The sequence below is a fragment of the Pteropus medius genome, unplaced genomic scaffold, assembly GCF_902729225.1.
Source record: "Pteropus medius unplaced genomic scaffold, Ma_sr-lr_union100, whole genome shotgun sequence".
NCBI classification, from domain to species: domain Eukaryota; kingdom Metazoa; phylum Chordata; class Mammalia; order Chiroptera; family Pteropodidae; genus Pteropus; species Pteropus medius.
This window is the reverse complement of record NW_024342471.1, coordinates 27,728,996-27,748,108: the sequence shown is the minus strand read 5'-3', so window position 1 is coordinate 27,748,108 and position 19,113 is coordinate 27,728,996. Positions and strand designations below refer to the sequence as shown.

Sequence of the window (19,113 nt, the reverse complement as noted above, 5' to 3'; positions counted from 1 at the left end):
CCGGCACGCACAGCCCCTCCCGGAGGCCCGCACTTAAGGCCACACTCCATCTTTGGGCAGCCGGCGCTCTGAGTGGCCATTACTGCTTGTCCACGCGGATCTGGCGTGCCGCCCCCTATCCGTCGCGCTGTAGCAGGCAGCAGCTGTCCCTCCCAGCCGCCCCTAGCACTGAAGAGATCCGCCCGTCTGTGGGAAGGGTTACGACGTCCTCGCTCAGGGGAAATTCCCACGGGGCTGCCGCTTGCATGGGCACGGGCGTTTCTTGTTTGTGAGACGCGTCCCCCTGGCCCCTTCGCCGCTGTCCTTCCCTGTACCCTGCAGTGCTGTGCAGCAGCGAGGCCCCTGTACGTAGCAGCGGGCCCTGCTCCTCGCTGACACAGGCCGTGCACGAGGCCCGTGTCACTCTGCTTTTTTCGTGGAGCAGAAGGCAGGCCCATCTGTGTCCTGGGCCGCATGCGAGGGTTTAAGGTCTCCGGTCCCACGAGCTGTGTGTGCAAGGTGGACGGCGTGGACAGCGCGGCCATGGGGCTCGGGCGGGCGCCATGCCACTCAACCTGGGAGTCCCCCGACCAACTCCCTGAAGCCGTCCCGCAGGAAGGCACAGAGCTCAGGTGCCGTGCTGGGCACCCTAGAAACACGCACACAGGCCACTCGCCGGCCGCCCACTGGCACAGGCCCAGTGGGAGCAGCCCAGCCCGGTGGGGACGAGGGTGATAGGCGGTAGATCACCGTGCGGGGACGGGGGCGTGAGGGAGGCAGCCGAGCAGAGTCTGCCACCTGGGCTCTGGCGTGTGACCACCGGGCCACCCTGCGGCTTCGGGAGGGGAGGTGGGTGCGGGGTCCAGGTTCTGCAGGGTGAAGTGGCCGAGCCTGCACGGGTGGTCCCGCGCTGGACCTTGGAGGGGCCTGGAGCCGGCTGCACAGAGAGCCCCTGTTTCAAAGTTGACTCGGTCACACAGGTCAGCCTGGGCCTCGCCCTCTCATGGACAGCGAGTGATCTTGAGTCCATGCGCACCGAAGTCCCCAGGGAGCGAGGCCACCACAGGGTCTGGGACAGAGGAGGGGAGGGGGTGCAGGCCACACGTGGCCCTGGCTGGGGTGGAGGCGGGTGTGGCCGCAGGCATGCAGGACCACAGCCAGTCTGAGCATGGCCTTGCCCTTGGGCGGCCTCCTGCGGGCCATGCTGGCCACCAAGTGTCACTGAGCGTGGGCAGCATGCGGGCGCAAGTCGCTTCCCTCAGCGGCAGCCGTCGACTCTGGCGCGCCTCTGCGGCCAGCTGGCGGCGGGGACGCTGCGTCCCTGCGGTGGGGCCAGCAGCCCCGCGGGCCCCGCACAGGCTGGCTCTGGGGCTTGCCAGAGCTTTCGGCAGCTTCTCGGTTGGGGCCCGTCAGCTGAACGAGGCACGGCCCCGGCACAGGTTTGGGGAGGACGGGCCAGCGGCGCCTGCTGCCCGTCTCCGCCCTCCGGTCCCAGCAGAGCCGCTTTCTTCTTCCTCCGAAGCCGCCGATGGCGGGAACTCGCATGGAGCGAGTCGGAGGCGCCGCTTCTCCCGCGGACCTTGGCGCTGAGAGTCGTGGGTGCCCTTGCTCGTCCTCGCTGCGCCCTGAGCCAGCATTTTTGGGACCTCGCGGAGGTGCTCTGTTGTGTGGCCTGGCCGACTGCGTGTGTGTCTGTCGTTTTTTTTATTTACGCCCACAGCACCTGGTCTTCCTAGATGGTCTCCCATCCAAGTACTAACCAGGCCCGACCCTGCTTAGCTTCCGAGATCAGACGTCGGGTGTGTTCAGGGTGGCGTGGCCGCAGACCATGGACCGTGGCTCTGCTGGGGCGCGAACCCGGGACCTTCTGCGTGGAAAGCAGACGTGCTCACGGCTACGCTATGGAACCACGTCCAGTGTGCCTGTCGTTTTGATTCCTGTTGGAAAGCAGAGGGGTCTGGTTGCTTCGACGGAGCCCGGGCTCCCGTCGGGAGCGAGTGGCGCTCCCTGAAGCGCGTGTTCAGCGTGACGTGTCGACGTGTGCCCGTGTGTGACACGCTGCCATTTTTGCTTCCGCTTTCGGTTACGCGTGGGCGACTCCGTAAACGGGAAGTGGCGTGTGTTCCATGAGGCAGGCGAGGCAGAAACACGTGGCTGTCGTTTCGTCGCTGTGTTGTATTTTGTGTGAAGCCTTTTTCTTCAACCTCAGAGTGTCCTGAAGAACTTTCCAGGAGCCGTTGGCAGACACACTCCCCACGGCAGCGGCCGCGCATCGTGCCGGCCGAACGGGGCGGGCTTCAGGCTGGGCGCGCTCCGCCTTCCATCGCTGGCAGAATGAGGCCCGCGCAGGAGTGAAAACGGGGTGCTGCCTCGGGGTTGATGGTGGCGCCCGACTTTGACTGGACAGGGCAGTGACCGTCAGGGGTGTCGAGGGACATTGTCCAGGTTTCCGTCTGTTCCTTCCCGGCCAGCTTCCCAGTCACCCCTGCTGCTCTGCTCCTTCCGGCGTGCCTGGACGCATGCGCGGGGGCCCCGAGTGGGGGGCAGGCGGCGAGGCTCCGCACCCGGGCTCCTGCCTGGCCGGATAACCGAGCTCCTTGGTGACAGAGCAGACAGGTAATGTCCCCAGGCTGTGGCAGCACCTCACCGGTCTGGCAGATCTGTGCCCACTGAGGGTCGGTCAGGTGGTCAGTCGATACCAGGTGCGCTCCTGCCCCCTGTGTCCCTCAGGGACTGTGACATGGTGTCCCTTATTGAAAGCACGGCAGGCCGGACCGTCACCTCACCTGTGCCCACGTGTATTTGCTTAATGTCACTTGTCGCGAGCTCACTTTTTACTTGGATGTATTTCCCCTGGTCTTAGGGGGCAGGCACACCTGTGACATCGAGAGTTTGGAGTCTCCGATGCGTTTCCCCTGATCTGCACTAAGATGAGCACATCGGGGTGGATCGCTTTGTCCCCGCATCGGCCAGAAGCTGTTTTGCTGTGGCTGTGGTGTGTGGGCCACCCGTGGGGGCCTCGGACCGGCCTGGGTGTGCCCAGCCCTGCAGAGCTGCCTCTGCGGGCTGTGCGGTGTGCTGCCTGGCCCCGGGTGGCCGCTGGGGGGGCCAGTGCTCTGGCCCAGGGCGCAGGCGCGGGCCGATTCTGCATTCTGGGTTGAGCGGCTTTGCCATGTGGCTTTCTGCGGTGACGGTGGACGGACCTGGTGGTCCTCCCCTCGAGCCCCACCACACACTGCTGCCGACGGGCGGTGGGGCCCCTGGTTAGGAACCACCCTTCCTGTCGTCTTGATTGGCAGCAATTGGTGTGGGTTTCCCGGGGCTGTCATCACAGAGTGTCACAACCTGGTGGCTTAGAGCAGTAGAGATTTACTCTCACAGTCTGGAGGCCGGAATTCCGAAATGCAAGTGTGGACAGGGCCATGCCCCCCGAAGCCCCGGGGCGGGGTCCCTCCGGGCTCCTGGCCGCTGGGCATCCCTGGCGGTGGGCACGTCGCCCGCCTGTCCTGTCGCTCTCATGGCCCCCTCCCCCGTGGTCCAAATTTCCCTCCTTTTAAAGGACGCCGGTCACGTCGAGTTGGGGGCCTCTGCGATGACCGTGCCTTAACCTGGCCGCAGCTGGAAAGGCCCCACTTCCGACGAGGCCATGTTCTCAGGACGATGCTGCGGGACGTAGCTGCCTGGCACACGTCCACATAGCGTCTCGATCCCAGTGTCTATCGAGGCTTCTCAGCCCGTCACCAGCTGTCACCTCTCACGACCGCCGGCTCCTCGATGGCATGGCAGACCAGCGTGTGAGCGGCCACGTCCAGCAGGCCTGCGCTCAGCCTGCACCTGCAGCCAGCAAGGTCCTCGCGCTGCTGGAGCCTGTGTCCTGGCAGGGGAGGTGACAGAGCCGAGACAGACGGTGACACTTGCCGTGGAGACAGATGCAGCTGGGCCCAGGGAAAGGGTGCTTCTGGGTGGGGGCAAGCAGGGGCGCCTGGGGGGCTGGCTGCCGTGGTGGCTGCAGAGCAGATCGGGGGTCCCCTCTGCTGAGCACACGTGTTCCCGCCGGCCCACCGGGTCAGACCAGGACCTGTCCTGTCCGTGGGCCCTGGTCCCTTTTCAGAATGGTGTTTTAACACTTCCCGTAAGGGACACGGGAGAGGAGGGGCGGCAGCTGTCGAAAGACAGTCTCTAAAATTTAGAAAACGTTCTTTCGTGCTTTTATAGCACGTGGCACTTGGTGCATCAAATCGCAGCCTAAGTGGCGGGTGCAGACGTAATTCTGCCAGCAGTGGACGCGGGAACATCCTGCGGTGCCTGTGGCCGCCCAGCGCCCCTGGTGCCGCCTGAGGAAGCCCCCGTTGCTCTTTAGAGGTCAGCCTGGAGGCCTGGGGCTTTGGGGGGGCCATCTGTGTTCCGCCTCCCAGGGAGCCTTCCCCACAGCAGTCCTGAGCTCCTGGGCCAGACAGTGGCTCACACGGGCCACCCTGTGGGCCCCTCCACCCCGCAGCTCCTGGGACTGGAGGCCGGGGACAGTTTGGGGGGGTCGAGCACAGGGCCCCCGGCGCCCCCCCCCTCGCCATGGCGCTCCCTGCAGGAGCCAGGCAAGGTGCAGGTGGGGGTTGCTTTCTGGGACGTTCGGTCTGCGGCGCTGTCCTGCCCGGGCCTTTCCGGGCCACAGCTTCTCCTTCTCGTCTCGTCGCGAAGGAACTCGATCTGGTGGGACAGAGCGGGTCCGAGCGAATATCCCAGGGTCACGTGGTCTCTGCACTGATTTCTTCCCGTTTTTTTCTGGCGAGCTTCTCGGCATCGACAAGAATGACGCTCGATGCTCCTCCGAGCCAGACCTCGGTCAGGGTCAACGTGCCGCGGTTTTCTTGGCTGCTTTTTAATTGTCGGGCCCCTGGGCGTTTCTTCCTTTTTGCTGCCGTCAAGAGCAGTGCCAGGGACACTTTGGAAGAGACGAGTGTTTCAGGTCGTTTCCTGGTGGATTCGGAGACACGGCCGGCCGCGGTCCAGAGGGTCGGCGGTTCGGGTCCTCCGCTGGCACATCGCTGCCGCCCGGCCGCCAGCCCCACGCTAAGTTTTGCGAGCTTCGTGATTCAGGTTTCCCTCCGAACTCGTTTCTCAGTATCTAGTTTGTTTACTCGGTTCCCGTTAGGCCCAGATACCTTTGAAGCTTTAACGTTAAGCCACGGGATTGACTTGGACTTTAAGAGGAGAAAGGAGGGGTCAGGGGTTTGCCCCGCGCCCCGGATTCTCCGTGAGCTCAGCAGGCAGGGCAGCAGCCTGAGGGGTCTGGCGCGGGTGCCCGCACCCTGCACCGGCCACAGGCGTTTCCTGGGCTGCCGACCCCGCGGCCCCCTGCAGGCACAGTTCCCATACAGCAGGGCCCCCCCTTGGGCTGCCCGCTGAGCAGACACCTTCGGTGCCGTCCCAGCCTCGGAGCCCCCGCCCCCGTGCAGCCCCTCGGGGTCCCCACGTCGCCGGCAGGTCCCTCTTCTCCCTTGTGAGTCACGAGTTTCATTTCTGAAAGCTCCTTGGACCGAGTCCCAGCCCGGCACTGTGCAGAGGGGCTCCCCCAGGGAGTGGCTCTCCCTCGAAGCCGGGGGTGGGGACGGCCGCCCTGAGCCTCCGGCCGTCCCCTGGAGCCCATGCCCGGACTCTGACCAGCAAGGAAGAGCTGCCCCCCCAGGGCCCTCTGAGTTGACTCCTGTGGGTCCAGGTCACCCCGACGCTGGGACCCACTTCTGGTCTACCCCGCCTTGGGCTCCTGTGTCCATCACAGGTCCCTGCCTCAGGCCGCTCGGTCAGAGGCCCCAGCGGCTACTGCGGGGCACCCAGGGCCAGTGTGACGCGCTCCCTCTGGGGCCGATCGGTTCTGGGACGGACCGATGACGTGGATAGGAGCCGCCGGGGCAGGGTCTGCCTGGGTCCTGGCTGCCTCCCGCCCTCGTCCACTCAGCATCCGCGCGTGTCGACCGCACAGGGGCTGTGCCCAGGCAGACATGGCAGTGGCAGCTGGAGACACGTCGGGCAGACGGGGGTGGCTGGCACCAGAGCAGATGCGTGTGCCGGTCGGCGGACACTCGGTTCGACCCCCCCATTTCGTCCCCTCAGGGTGGTGCAGGCCATTCGTGCTGGGCCAGCGTCCCATGCAGCCGTCACCGCGGTGGGCGGCTTCTTGTGTTCGGGGGACAGGCGACCAGGTGGCTGCCCGCGGGTGGCCGTGCGTTTCCCGCTGCCAGCGTCGCGGCGGGGCGCGTCTGGCTGGGGGTCGGGGGTCGGGGGTCGGGGTCCGGGTCCGGGTCGTTCTTGCCGCTTCTCCACAGCGTGGAAAGCGTTTCAGACACAGCTGTGAGGACAGCAGGTCCCTCGTGGGGCCGTGCGCTCCGCCTCACACGGCCCACGGCCGGGAGCACGGACCCCGCGCCCCCCGTTTAAAACGCGCGGGAATCGCTCTGCCTCCTCGTCAGGCCTCTCGACTTTTCTCTCAGAGGAAACTCAGAAAACGTTAGTGTTGCATGTGGCTTCTCCCAGGGCACGTGGAGCACAGGGCCACAGCGTGGGGGCCTAAAACAGTAGAAACGCATCGCGTCACGAATCCGGACGCCAGCGGCTGGGAGCCAGGTGGGCCGCCCTGCTCCCGCCCGAGCCCCGGGGGCCGGCCCGTCCTGTCTGCAGCTTGCCCGGGTCCCGGGTCTCGTGGCCACATCCCTCCTCCGCCGCATGTTCTCACCGCCGTCCCTCCGTGCGTTGCCGTACCCAGGTTCCCCCTTTTTATAAGGGCACCAGACTCCTGGGTTATGACCTCATCTAACTTGGTCACCTCAGCAAGGACCCTGTTTCCAAATAAAGCCACATTCACTGGTGCTGGGGTCTGGGACTTCAATGTGTCTTTTTGGGGACACGCTTCAGCCCATGGCCGTGAATAAACGCATCCACCCCCGACTTTGCTGTGAGCCGTGACTGACTGTGAATGTCAGAGCCCACCTCTCGGCCTCGCGTGTGGCGTCATGTGGTGTCGCACTCTGGACAGAGACCTGGAGTGGGTGTGTCGTGTCACAGTGGCACCTGTGGTGCCCTGGTGGCTCGGAGCTGAGATGTCACAGGGGAGCGGTGGGTCAGCTCCAGTGCCGACCGTGAGATGTTTAAAAAATATGCATCGAGTTTAAAATGTGAGATTTCAGTGTTGCACGTTTAAAGTGCAAAAGGTGCCATGGTTCCGTCGGCCCCAAGAGCACGCACCGAGCCCGTTCGGCACGGAGGGGGCCCCTGCGTGACAGGCACCGGCCGCGGCGTCACGGTGCGCGCCGTCATGGGAGACGCACGGCAGGCTTCCCGGAGGAGGGGGCGGCGTGACCGGCTGAGCTGCTGGGTGTTTCACAGCCTGTTCCGACCAAGCCTGGTCTTGGTCCCGACCAAGACCAGAGTCTGCAGGAGGTGCCTGGGAGCATGAGCGAAAAGGGGTGACCTCTTCCCTTTTCTCTCCCCACCCCATAAAACAAAGAAATCGCCCCGGACTGACTTCCCACCAGCGGAAGCCGAGAAACGGGGAAGTGCAGCCCCAGGTAGGCGCGCCGGCCTCCCTCGGAGGCTTCCGCCCGGCCGGGCCCTGTCTGCACCAGGCCCCAGGCCACTCCCCCACCTGCCAGACCCCGAATGAGCACCCCTGGGACCCCAATCGATGCTGGCTGCGCTTGGGGCCTCGCATCTGCCTGCTGGGCTCTGGGTTCTGGGTTCCCCGTCTTGCTGGCTGATGCCCCCACCTCCGTGAGGCCTGGCAGGACGGACCCTCGAGCAGCCCCGGCCTTGGCTGGTTACGGAGCCTCCCGCTGGCCCTGCCCCACTTGTCACTTGTCCTCCCGCGCTGCCTCCTGCTGGACTCCCATAGTGTAGTGCCCTCGGCCGTCCCGAGACACAGGCTCATTGCCTCTCAGGGTCCCATGGCCGGCCGGGCCCGGCCGGCGACTCTCCCTGCCTGGGGTGCTGGGTGTGGCGCAGTCCCAGGGCTGAGCCTTTCTCCCTTCGCCGTCTGCTCCTCAGGGAAGTAGCGGGGCACAGACCCATACAGTGCAGAGTGGACACTGCTCCCTAGGCTCAGGCCGTAACAGGGACGCAGGGGTGGAACTGCATCCGGCGTTTTCCGTTTTTCCTGGGACAGATTGCTTTCCTGGTAGAGCTCTTCACGGCTGGAGGAAAGTGCCCTAACCCGCTCCGGGAGTCGGGGCTTGGCACAGCGGGTGGGACGTGTCCGTCTCAGCCGTCGCGTTGCGTGGTCCTCGTGCATTCCGCGGCGTGGCGACTTTACCCAGGAAACGTTAGGGGTTGGGAATGGCACCGAAAGTGGCAGGCGGGACAGGCCCTCGGCCGTGCCCCTTCCTCACGTGGCCGCTTGGTCCTGTGCATTGTCACTGCGGCCCTGGTTGCCCGTGTCGTGAGCCCCCAGCACTGTTCAGGTCGACGTGACTCTTGGGGTTTGGTCTGCTGCAGGAGTTCAAGTTGGTTCAGTACCAAGATGGTTGTTCGTACATGATTCTGGCTGAAACCGAGGAATCTGGAGACGAGCGGGTTGTGCACAGAGTAGGTGGCGGGACCTACAGGAGGGGCCAGCAGACGGTGCCCCAGGGGACGGTGCTGGCCCCATCTCGGGAACCGGTGTGGCACAGGTGTCCCCTTTGCCCTTGGTCGCACCTGGCCCTCAGCTCCTAACCTGTCGCACCTGTGTCCCTTCATGGACCACAGGCCCCCCCTGAAGGTGCCCCTCAGAGGCATGTCACATGTGGGCTTCGCGTGCACGGAAGGTTCCTGGGCCCCGTGCGGCAGCTCTGGTCATTCAGAGGTGATGCTCAGGTGTAAGTCCACAGGTACGTGCCCATGAACAGGTGTGTCCAGAAGCCAAGTGTGTGTTCCTGGACAGATGCGCGTCTGGTGGCCAGGTGTGTGTTCCTGGATATAGCGTGTCTGGCGGCCAGGTGTGTGTTCCTGGACAGATGCGTGTCCGGCGGCCAGGTGTTCCTGGACAGATGCGTGTCGGCGGCCAGGTGTGTGTTCCTGGACAGATGCGCGTCTGGTGGCCAGGTGCGCCTCCATCAGACGGTGCGCTCTGCCAGGGCAGGGCAGGTGCTGCAGAGCTGGCGCCCTCACGCTGTGAGCTTGCTTTCTCTCAGGTGTGCACCTCGCTTGTCAGCGGTTCTATACTGATCGGCTGTGTGGCTCAGGACACTTCCGTTTTTGGGGCCACAGCTGCTGAAGAGCGGCCGGGCAGGCGCCGGCCGAGGGGCGGCCTGGCTCCGCGATGCTGCGTCTCCCCGCTCTCCTCAGGCTCCGGGGTAGGCTCCGTGCGTCCTCAGCGTTCCCACAGCAACAGCTATGTTAGGTCAGCATTATTTCAGATTCCTTTTCTCTTCCGTGTACAAGCAACTTTCTCCCTGATGGAAGTAGCATGGTTTTCTTACTACGAAATCTCTGTGAAGTACGCGAGTGAGTTTTAAGCTGCCCTGGTTGAGCACAACTTTCACGGAGTTTGCTGTGGAGATGCAGTCCTGCGAGGCCGCCGTCACCCACGCAGTGGCACGGGGCCTCCTGTTGGTCCCAGGGCTCCGCCCGACTCTGAGGGTCCGTGTTCCCGGCCAGCGAATGTGCTTGTTCACAGGGCACACCAGTCGGTGAAGTCTGCGCCGACGCGTTTGGCTCCGGTTCCTGAGGCTCTGGCCCGTCCATCGTGGGGCTGGGAACCGGCGGCCACTCCAAGGGACTCGGGCATGAAACTGGTGCCTCGACTTTAAACGGTCCAGGTCCTCGATTCGAAGCCTGCTGTGGCCCCTCCCTGAATGTCAGCTTTATCTGAGTCTGTAAAGCCAGGTGTGGGGGACGGTTTTGGCCGCTGTCCCCGAAAGGCTGACCCAGGATGGAAGCGGCACATCTGCCTCTGCCCTTGGGTCTGGGGCCGGTCGGGCGGAGGTGTGGACCGTGCCGCGGTGAGGGGTGAGTGCAGCGGGAGGTCCCTGGGGCCTCGGCGGCTGTGGTGGCGTCTCTGTCGCGCCGGGCACCAGCAGCAGGAGGAGCGGAAGGGGCAGTGGCAGTGGGAGCCCCTTCTGCTCTCCGGCCTCCCGTCCCAGCCTGTGGAACGCGAGGCAGTGGCGGCTTCTGCACGGGGCCCTCGCGAGTGGTTCCCGCTGGCGTTTGACAGCCGAGGACTGGCGGAAGACGCTGCGTCGTGATGGATTTGAGAAAATAGAGGGCCGTCTGTGCGAGGCCGGGCGGAGTCCGCCTTCGACGTCCAGTCCCGTCGCCCGGACATGGGCTGTCCTTGCATGTGACGAGCCTAGGTTTCCACCATTAAACACGCCTTGGGTGACTAACCAGCAGGGAAGTGGGGCAGTTACTAGGGAAAGTCACGCGTCATAACGTCATCGTGCTCAGGGAGTCTCGGAGGTGAACGTGCCCCCAGAATTCAGTCATTAGAATCCTGACCCCTGGGCCTCAGAATGCCACTTACTGTGGATGTAATTAGCTCTGGAGGAGGGTGGCCCTTCATCCAACGGGACCAGTCTCATAATAAGGGGACATTGGGACAGGTGTGTGCACAGGGAGGACACCGTGTGCAGGCAGAGGTGGAGACGGGGTGATGCGTCTGCAAGCCCAGGGCTGCCAAGGGTCGTTGCCACCAGCGGAAGCTGGGGAGGCAGGACACGGCCTCCCGTGGGGCTGGCAGGGGCAGCAGGCCTGCTGACACCTTGGTCTGGGACGGGGCCTCTGGCTGCGCTAGGGCAGAGTGATGTGTTCCGGCCGCCTGGTGGGTGGCACTTTGTCCCTGGGGAGCTGATGCAGAAGCAGAGGGAGGGGCTGCGGCGGGCAGGGCGGGAGACGTCCCCGGATTCAGGGGCCGGCGGCTTCCCGCGGAGAGCCCGGAAGCGCCGGTGCCCTCGTGTGCCGCCCCCCCCCCGGAAACGCCTGGGGCTGAGCCGGACGCAGGCCGACCTCCCCGTGGACGTGCGCGGGCGGCGGCGGCTGCTCGGCACGCGCTCCTCTTCGTGGCTTTAAGGACGTTCCTTCGAGGGTGCGGGATGGGGACACAGGTCGTCCAGCCCCCGGTTCCCGTCGGGGTGACAGAGCCCCTCCGACTGCTCGCGGGCGCTTTCCCGGGCCCTGGACCGTCTCCCGCGTGCGCATGCGCGTGCGCGTGCGCGTGTGCCTGACTCTCCCCTTCTCCCCCGCAGAGTCTGTAGAAGAGGCGACCGCGGACTCCCGATGAACGACCGGAAGGAAGATATGGAAATCGCGTCCCACTACCGGCACCTGCTGCGTGAGCTGGACGAGCAGAGGCAGCACGGCGTCCTGTGCGACGCGTGTGTGGTCGTGGAGGGCAAGGTCTTCAAGGCGCACAAGAACGTCCTGCTCGGCAGCAGCCGCTACTTCAAGACGCTGTACTGCCAGGTGCAGAAGACGGCCGACCAGGCCACGGTCACACACCTGGACATCGTCACGGCCCAGGGCTTCAAGGCCATCATCGACTTCATGTACTCCGCCCACCTGGCCCTCACCAGCAGGAACGTCATCGAGGTGATGTCCGCCGCCAGCTTCCTGCAGATGACGGACATCGTGCAGGCGTGCCACGACTTCATCAAGGCCGTGCTGGACATCAGCATCAAGCCGGACGCCTCGGACGAGCTGGCCGAGTTCGAGGTGGGCGCCCCGTCGGGCAGCAGCACGGACGCGCTCATCTCGGCCGTGATGGCCGGAAGGAGCATCTCCCCGTGGCTGGCACGGCGCACGAGCCCCACCAACTCGTCCGGGGACTCGGCCATCGCCAGCTGCCACGAGGGGGGCAGCAGCTACGGCAGGGAGGACCCGGAGCCCAAGGCCGACGGCTCTGACGACGTCTCCTCGCAGTCACTGTGGCCGGGCGACGTGGGCTACGGGTCCCTGCGCGTCAAGGAGGAGCAGGCCTCGCCGACACACTACGCGGGGAGCGAGCTGCCCTCCGCCGGGACCGGCGCGGCCCCGAACGCCTTCTCCGAGCAGGCCGCGGGGGATGGCTGGCAGCCCACGGGCCGGAGGAAGAACCGGAAGAACAAGGAGACGGTCCGGCACATCACACAGCAGGTGGAGGCCGACAGCCGGGCCGGCTCCCCCGTGCCGTCCTTCCTTCCGACGTCCGGCTGGCCCTTCAGCAGCCGCGGTGACGCAAGTAAGCCTTCGGTTTGTGGCAGGTGGGGCGCGGCCGCCCTGGCCCCGAGGGGCTGCGCGTCCTGGGCCCTGGGCTGCGACTTTTGTTGCTGAGGCGGCATGTTTCCAGCCGACGCCGGTGGCTTCCTGTGGGTCGCTTTTCACAGTAAATTGATGTGAGCTCAGGGAACGTGACCAGCATGTCCCAAGGGCCAGCGTAGTGCTGGTGCCTGGGGCGGGGCTTCTCTGGGACCGAGGGGGCTTAGCCGGAAACGTGGGTGACACCCGGAAGGAGCCCACAGGGTAGGTGTGAGGCCGGCTTCTCTGCGGAGCTTTTCACGCATGCTGGTCGGGTGGATTAACTTTACAAAGTTTAAACGTTAAAAGTTTTAAGAGACGACGATGAGAATTAACGAAGCGCCGTGAAGGCGGGGTGGGGGAGGGGCGGGAGCGCGTCCCGCGGGCCTCACCTGTGCTGGGTCATGATGGTGAATGTGGAACGTGGCGTCCTGTGCACCTGTTTCGTCCCCAGTGAGAAGTTTGCCTTAACCCCAGGGGCTTGAGGACTTAGGGCCATAAAGCGCCCTTCGCAAGGAGGAGTGTCCCCCATTTGCCAGCACGTGCGGGTTCCAGCAGTTCAAAGCAGTGGAGGTGCTGCTCTCCCCCGGCGTCTGGGCCTCTCAGATCCTAGCCGAGGGGAGCTTCTTGTATCTGCCGCGCAGCCTAGTAAACGGCACGTTAAACCTTTACCGCCCGCTGGGGGCTCAGCACGCGGCAACCACAGCCACGCTGAGCCTTCCCGAGTGGCGGATGGGGCAGTGAGGGCCGCAGTTCAGGGTCGGGCCAGATCAGGGTGGCCCCTCCAGAAAGAAGGTGAGCAATCAACCGGGTGTGTGGGCAGGGGACGGAAGGCAGCATGCGGCCATCAGGCCTGAAAGAGGTCACGAAGGTGACCTGTGCCGTGTGCAGGGGGCACCCGCTCGCAGGGCCCCTGGAGCAGCCCCGACCTGCTCTCCTTAACGGGACGCATCCCCCAGGGCCTGGTGCACTGGAGCTTTTATTGTTGTCGTAAAACACACATGCCATAAACTTCACCCTTTTAACCATTTTTAAGTGTACGATTCCTTGGCGCTACGTGCGTTTACACTGTTGTGCAGCCGCCACTAAGATCCATTTCCAGAACTTTCCCCGGTCATCCCCAAACCGAGACCGTCCGTTAGCTGTGCGGCCCCGGACGCAGCGGGGCCTGTGTCCATTCTCAGTCTCAGCGTTGCTCCTGAGCACGGGGCAAGGCCAGCGCCCTCCATGGTCAGGATGTGTCGCTGTGACCGGCGTCTCTCAGCCCGGGCTGGACACTGCCGTGGGGCTGTCCTGCGCCGTCGGCGGCGTCTCTGGCTTCTATGCACTGGATGCTGGTAGCAACCCCACCGCCCAGTGTGACAACCAAAAATGTCACCAGGCATTGCAGATGATCACGGCAGCAGCCTTCAGAGCCGTGGGACCCTAAGCGAGCCAAGTCCGAAGTCCCGGTGTCTGAACTGACAGCGTGACGAGCTGTGTCCCCTGCTGGCTGCTGGCCAGAGGCACGGTGGCGCCCCCGCCTGCCCTGGCTTCTCGGTCCCCCACCCGCTCTGACACCTGAGAAGCAGCGGTCCACGCCGCTGACGAGGATGGGGGCTCCGGGCCGAACTTCCCAAGGCGACCAGTGCCTTCACCGCTGTCATGAGTCACCGTCACCCACAGGCTGTGACGCGGGAGGCCTTGATTAGCAAGTCCGTCGACACACTAAGAAATGTCGGCTGCTTGCGCCTGTGGGTTTGACGTTTTAAATGCAGTTGTCGAGCAGAAGGTGTTTTTAGAATCCAACAAGTGACTTTGGCTGTGTACTTTTGTTAATGTCTTGAAGCCCGCAGGTTGCCAAGGCAACCGAGAGCCGCTCCTGCCAGATCATCCGAGTTGCTAAGAGAGGACGGGAGGTTGTGGGCTCGCGGAGGATGGTGCTGCCGGCCTGGGCGGCCGCTCCCCCTCCGCCCTGGCCCGGGGCGGCTTTGGAGGTGCAGGGTGTGCTCCCCACTGGAGGTCCAAGCTGTGCGCCCCCTGGAGGTCAGGCTGCTACGTCCTGGAGAACAGCTTTTATTCTTGTCCTGCATCTAGGCCCGCCTCCCGAGGGAACGTGTCGGGCAGTTCCCGCATGCGGTTCAGGGCGATGGATGCGGACCCTGGGACGTCCGGCCCTGCAGCTAGGGCCACCCGCCCTGACCCCTCTGTGTGTCCCCACCTCGGCTTGTGACTGGGGCCCATCAGTGTTTGGAGTGGGTTTTCCGGCCCAGCAGCTCCCGGGTGGAATTGGCGCGTGATCGCAGAGGCTGGTTTGCGAGGCCTGCAGGCACACTGTACGCACAGCTGGGGTGTGGGTTCGGCTCTCCCCGGGGCCGGCTGCATCGTCCCCGCGCCCGTGACCCCGGGGCGTCTTGGCCTTCGCTCAGGTGGGTGCGCAGCTCCTCGCTCAGAACCTGGCAGAGGAAGAGCCCAGGCCCCTGGTCCAACGCCCGCATGCGCCCCTCAGAGGCCTGCAGACAGGAGGTCCCGTAAGTCGAGTGGAAGCTGCAGGCTGGTAAAGTGGATGTTTGTAGCTGGACTGAGGTGGATCAGGACGTGGGGCTTAAGGACACTCGGGGGCCATAGAGCACTTCAGGTGGGGGAGGGTGGCCTTCCTGGTTCCCAGCCTCCTCCCTGCTCGGAGATGGAGCAGGTGGCCCAGCCCCTCGGAGCCTGTCACTGGAGCCGAAGGAGGAGCTGGCTGGCGGAAGGTCCGCAGCCGATGGCCTCAGGTGAGACCGTCAGACCTGGCCCAGGCGCTGTCCCTCAGGACACGGCCCGGGGACTCGTTTGGAGAAGCGGGAGCCTCGTGAATTTGAGTGGCCGTTGCCCACGCCCAGGGCCACCCGCGTCTTTCAGCACCATCGGTCACCGCTGGAGGGAAACCGCCTTGCTTCACGTGACGTGTATTTCGGGTGAAGGGGTCTGGATGAGAAGCGCCCCATGTGTCCGGCTGGGACTGGACCTGCCCGCAGGGGCAGCAGAGGACGCCCGGCCCCACCCCGCATGTCGGGCCCCGCGAGCAGCGTCTGACCCCGGGCCGGCCCTTCGCGGCCTCGGTTTGGCCGGCCGAGGATGGGAAACAGGGTTGGGAAGCCCCTCGGCTGGGAGTGTGAAACCCTGTTTTCAGTTCGAGCGGGTCAGTGCTCCAGTTTGTAACCCGCGGGCCGAAGGGCTGACTGCGTTTATCGGGAAAACCCGCTGGAGTGGACGCGCGCCGTCCCAACCTGCCTCGTTCGCTCAGGCGTCAGCCGCGTCTGCTTCACGACGCGTTGTCGGGCCGTTGTCCAAAACCCACCTCGCTCCCCGAGCGTCTCACAGTCAGTGGCCGACGCCTGTACCCTCCGTCCCCAAACACTCACCGGGCGTTTGCTCGAGTTCAACCAGCGATTGCGTTTTTAAGGTCAGTTCTCACACCGGGACTCTGCCACCCCCAAATGTGCCTTTCAATGATAAGTTTTGATGAATGCACACAGCCAAACCACTGCCCGGGGCGAGGGCGCCCCTCGCCTCTGGCCGTGGTCATGCTCCCCCGAGGAGACCAGTCGGCTTTTCCGTCACAGGGCGACTCGGCCCGTTTAGCGCTTTGTCCGGCGTCACCGTGCGCTTGCGCCGTCGCGTCTCCCGGTGGCCCACACCTTCGGGGATGTGGTGTGTGTTCTGTCGCCCGAACACACCGGTGTGTGTTTGTCCAGCCTCTTGTCAGCCGGCATCTGGGCTGTTGCTGGCTTTCACGATTATGAATGAAGCTTCTGTGACTCTTTCTGGCGGGTCTATTCTGGCGACGTATGGCGACGCACATGTTCGTTTGTCTTGAGTAGATGCCCAGGGGTGCGGTGCCTGGGTCAGCGGCGAGGGCAGACTTCTTCCTAAGTGGTCACGAGCACCCCCGACAACCTGAGCGGAGTCCAGGCTGCTGCACGCTCCGCAGCCGAGTGTGTTGTCCGTCATTATAGTTTTAAGCACTCCAGTGGCTGAGTTTGGACAAATGCATAACACTCCTGCTCTCGGGAGAGAGACCAGGTCCACCAGCGGGCATGTTCCCTCCTGCCCTTCCAGTCAGACCCGCACCACCCACCCCCCGCCCCGTGACCCTGAAACAGCCCTGCCTGGCTCTCGACACCAGAGCAGCCAGCTCGGGGGCCGCAAGCAGAGAGCATCACACAGAGCTGCGCCGTGTCCGGCTCACTTCACTCTGCTTTTCTTCTTTCCGTTTCGAGGTGTTTGTCAGAGGTGGCAGCGAGGCCCTGTGTACCCCTTACGCAGTCACCCGCAATGGCAGCATCTTGCTCGTCACAGGCAGCGCCACAGCCGGGGTACAGCCTGCAGCCTGAGCCCCCAGCCAAGCCATGTTGGCACAGCGTCACTGCCACCGAGGGCCCCGGTCGCCTCCTCCCCCCGCGCCGGCAGCCACGGCTCCGTCCCACGTCTGTGATTTCCAACCTGCTTTTGAGTTTCATTCACGCGGTTGTGGGCATCGATAAGTCACCCTTTAACTGCCAAGGACTATCCCGTTCTGTGCCCAAAACAGTTTGTTTATTTGCTCAGCTGTCGATGGACATTTGGTTATTTCGGGGCTTTTTGGCCACTGAGGATAACGCTGCTGTGGACGACCAGTCTCCGTGTGGACGTGTGTTTTGGTCCCTCTCAGGTCCAGGCCCCGGAGTGGAGGGCTGGGCCGCCTCCGGACGCGGTGGATCTGGACAGGCCGTCCAGCTTCCTAGCTCCGTGTCCTGGGCACGCGGCCGCCTCCCTGGCCACGAAGTCCCGCCATCAGGGACCCATGTGGACATGGGCATTCGAGCAAAAACTGCGTTCCGGGTGGACCGTGCCTCCTGATGGTCACGTCGGTGAAGCGCAGCCGTGCCGTGCTGGTGCACAGGGCTGCTGACCCCGTCACCGTCCCTCGGGCTCTGTTAAACGGCCGTAGCTTTTTTGTAACGGTCATAGGAGCCCACTTTGTGGCGTTGCACGTCAAACTCTTATCTGCCCACGGATTAGTCGCAATATAAATATCACTTTCGACTTCCTATTCTGTTTGCAGAATTTTGTTCATTACGCCGTCGTCTTAAATTCCTCTTTCTGAATTCAAGCTGCGGTCGAGACAGACCCGGGAAGGCGAGAGCTTCTGCATTTGCTCTCCCGGAGCAGGGTTTGGCGGAGTCCCCGCCAGCCACCCCTCTGTCCCGGGAGTGTCCAGGGCCCGCCCCAGACGTGGTCCTTTCTGGGTACTTTCCCTCTGCCGTCTCACTTGAGGAGGATGAACTCCGGAAGGACCAGCCCTGCCCCCGCTTCCAAAAGCGAACGCGGGAGCAGAGAAGGCAGCTCGTCCCGCGGGGGCCGGGGCGGCGCGGGGTGCGGGGGTGAGTCTCCCTCTGCCATGGCAGCTGCAGCCTGGGCCGGCACGGGAGGTCGTTTTAACGTGAGGAGGGGCCCTGCGCGTCGTTCCCAGAGACCGTGTGGCTCTCCTTTCCTTGTGGCTGGACCGCAGGGGTGGGGCCGTCTCCCGTTCTGTCACAGAACGCTGTGGGGGCGTAGGTCATAGGTCATGAGTCGAGCGCCGCCTCCTCCCTCTAGGCTGCCGTGCGCCCGCCCTTCTGTGTGTGGAAGTCGTGATGCCAAAGGTGGTTTCACAGGTGGCCTCGGGTCTGGTCCCCAGCCTGGAGCCTGAAGCGGGCTCTGAGCCGAGCCCCCGCCCGAGGCCTTGGCCGTGACGTCACCGCGTCCCGGGGGCTTGTGCGGGCAGGACCGGTGGGACCTCATGAGCAGCTGGGTGGTCAGGGTGTGGCCCCGGCTCCTCAGTCTGCCCCTCCCCGTCCTGGAGGGCCCCGAAATGACCTCCTGTCTCTTTCCTCCGCAGACGTGGACCTGGCCGTCACCGAGGCCGGCAGCTCCGACAGCCGCGGGGAGAGGGCCGACCTCTATGCCCACGGGGATGAAGGCCTCCTGGGTGGAGAAGCCAGCTACCTGGGCCCGCCCCTCACCCCCGAGAAGGACGACGCCCTGCAGCAGGCCACCACGGTGGCCAACCTGCGGGCCGCGCTCATGAGTAAGAACAGCCTGCTGTCGCTGAAGGCCGATGTGCTGGGGGACGACAGCTCCCTCCTGCTGGAGTACCTGCCCAAAGGCGCGCACTCCCTGTCGTGTAAGTGCCCTGCCCCCGGGCGGGGAGAGCGCAGCCACGTCAGGCGAGGGGGAGCGTGTGGGTCGGCCATCGGCTGTGGGCTGGGCGCAGGTCTGTCAGGGAGGTCACGGGGCGCTCGTGCTGGTGCCCGGAGCTGGAAGGCAGTGGACGTGGGCCGTCAGGGTGACGGGGAGGGGACAGCGTGCTTGTTCGACCCCTCGCGCTTGACCCCGGGGCTCCTAAACCTGCAACCTGACCGAGCTGAGGGCCGGCAGTGGGCAGGCCAGGGACGCAGAGCCCTGCGTGAGTCAGGACGCTCTGGCAAGGGGCACAGAGCCTCCGTGTAGAGGGCAGGCCAGCTCTCTCTGTGGGCGCCCGTCCCCTCTTCACACTGTGACCCACTGTGTGGGGAGAGATTTGAGGGGCCTTCATCTCCTCGCTGTGTCCCCCTGGACAATGCTGGTGGTGCAAATGGTTAGCGGTGGACGCCGTGCCCACAACCTAAATGTGTCCAGCCTCGCTCTGGCCGCCCACCCAGGAAGTGGGCTCCCTTGTGATGTCCCGCCCACAAAACACGAGAGCATGTAGCTTTCACACCCACCTGTCCGCCAGCCTGAGAGCGAGCTGCTTTCCCGTGCGGGTGCTCTGGGGGGGAGCTCTGGGGAGCTGTCTGGGGACGCTGCTAGAGGAGACTCTGAGTGTGTCCCCAGGGAGAAGCCCCCGCTTTGTGTGCAGCTGTGCTCAGTGCAGGC

At 64.7% G+C, this 19,113-nt stretch overlaps 1 protein-coding gene and 1 pseudogene across 6 annotated transcripts in view; one reads left to right on the top strand and one right to left on the bottom strand.

The window, feature by feature from the left end:
* Positions 1-19,113, top strand: part of ZBTB46 (zinc finger and BTB domain containing 46) — a 38,365-nt gene that overhangs the window by 3,761 nt on the left and 15,491 nt on the right. For 5 of the 6 annotated variants that reach the window (XM_039864849.1, XM_039864852.1, XM_039864850.1 and 2 more), the window contains 2 exons: positions 11,190-12,160; positions 18,098-18,382. In XM_039864849.1, the coding sequence (XP_039720783.1) occupies positions 11,221-12,160; positions 18,098-18,382 (1,225 nt within the window). In that variant the 5' untranslated portion in view covers positions 11,190-11,220. Of the gene's footprint in view, positions 1-11,042; positions 11,049-11,189; positions 12,161-18,097; positions 18,383-19,113 lie in introns of those variants that run through there. The other variant, XM_039864853.1, reaches the window with a different exon arrangement.
* Positions 1,691-1,806, bottom strand: LOC120604065 (uncharacterized; annotated as a pseudogene).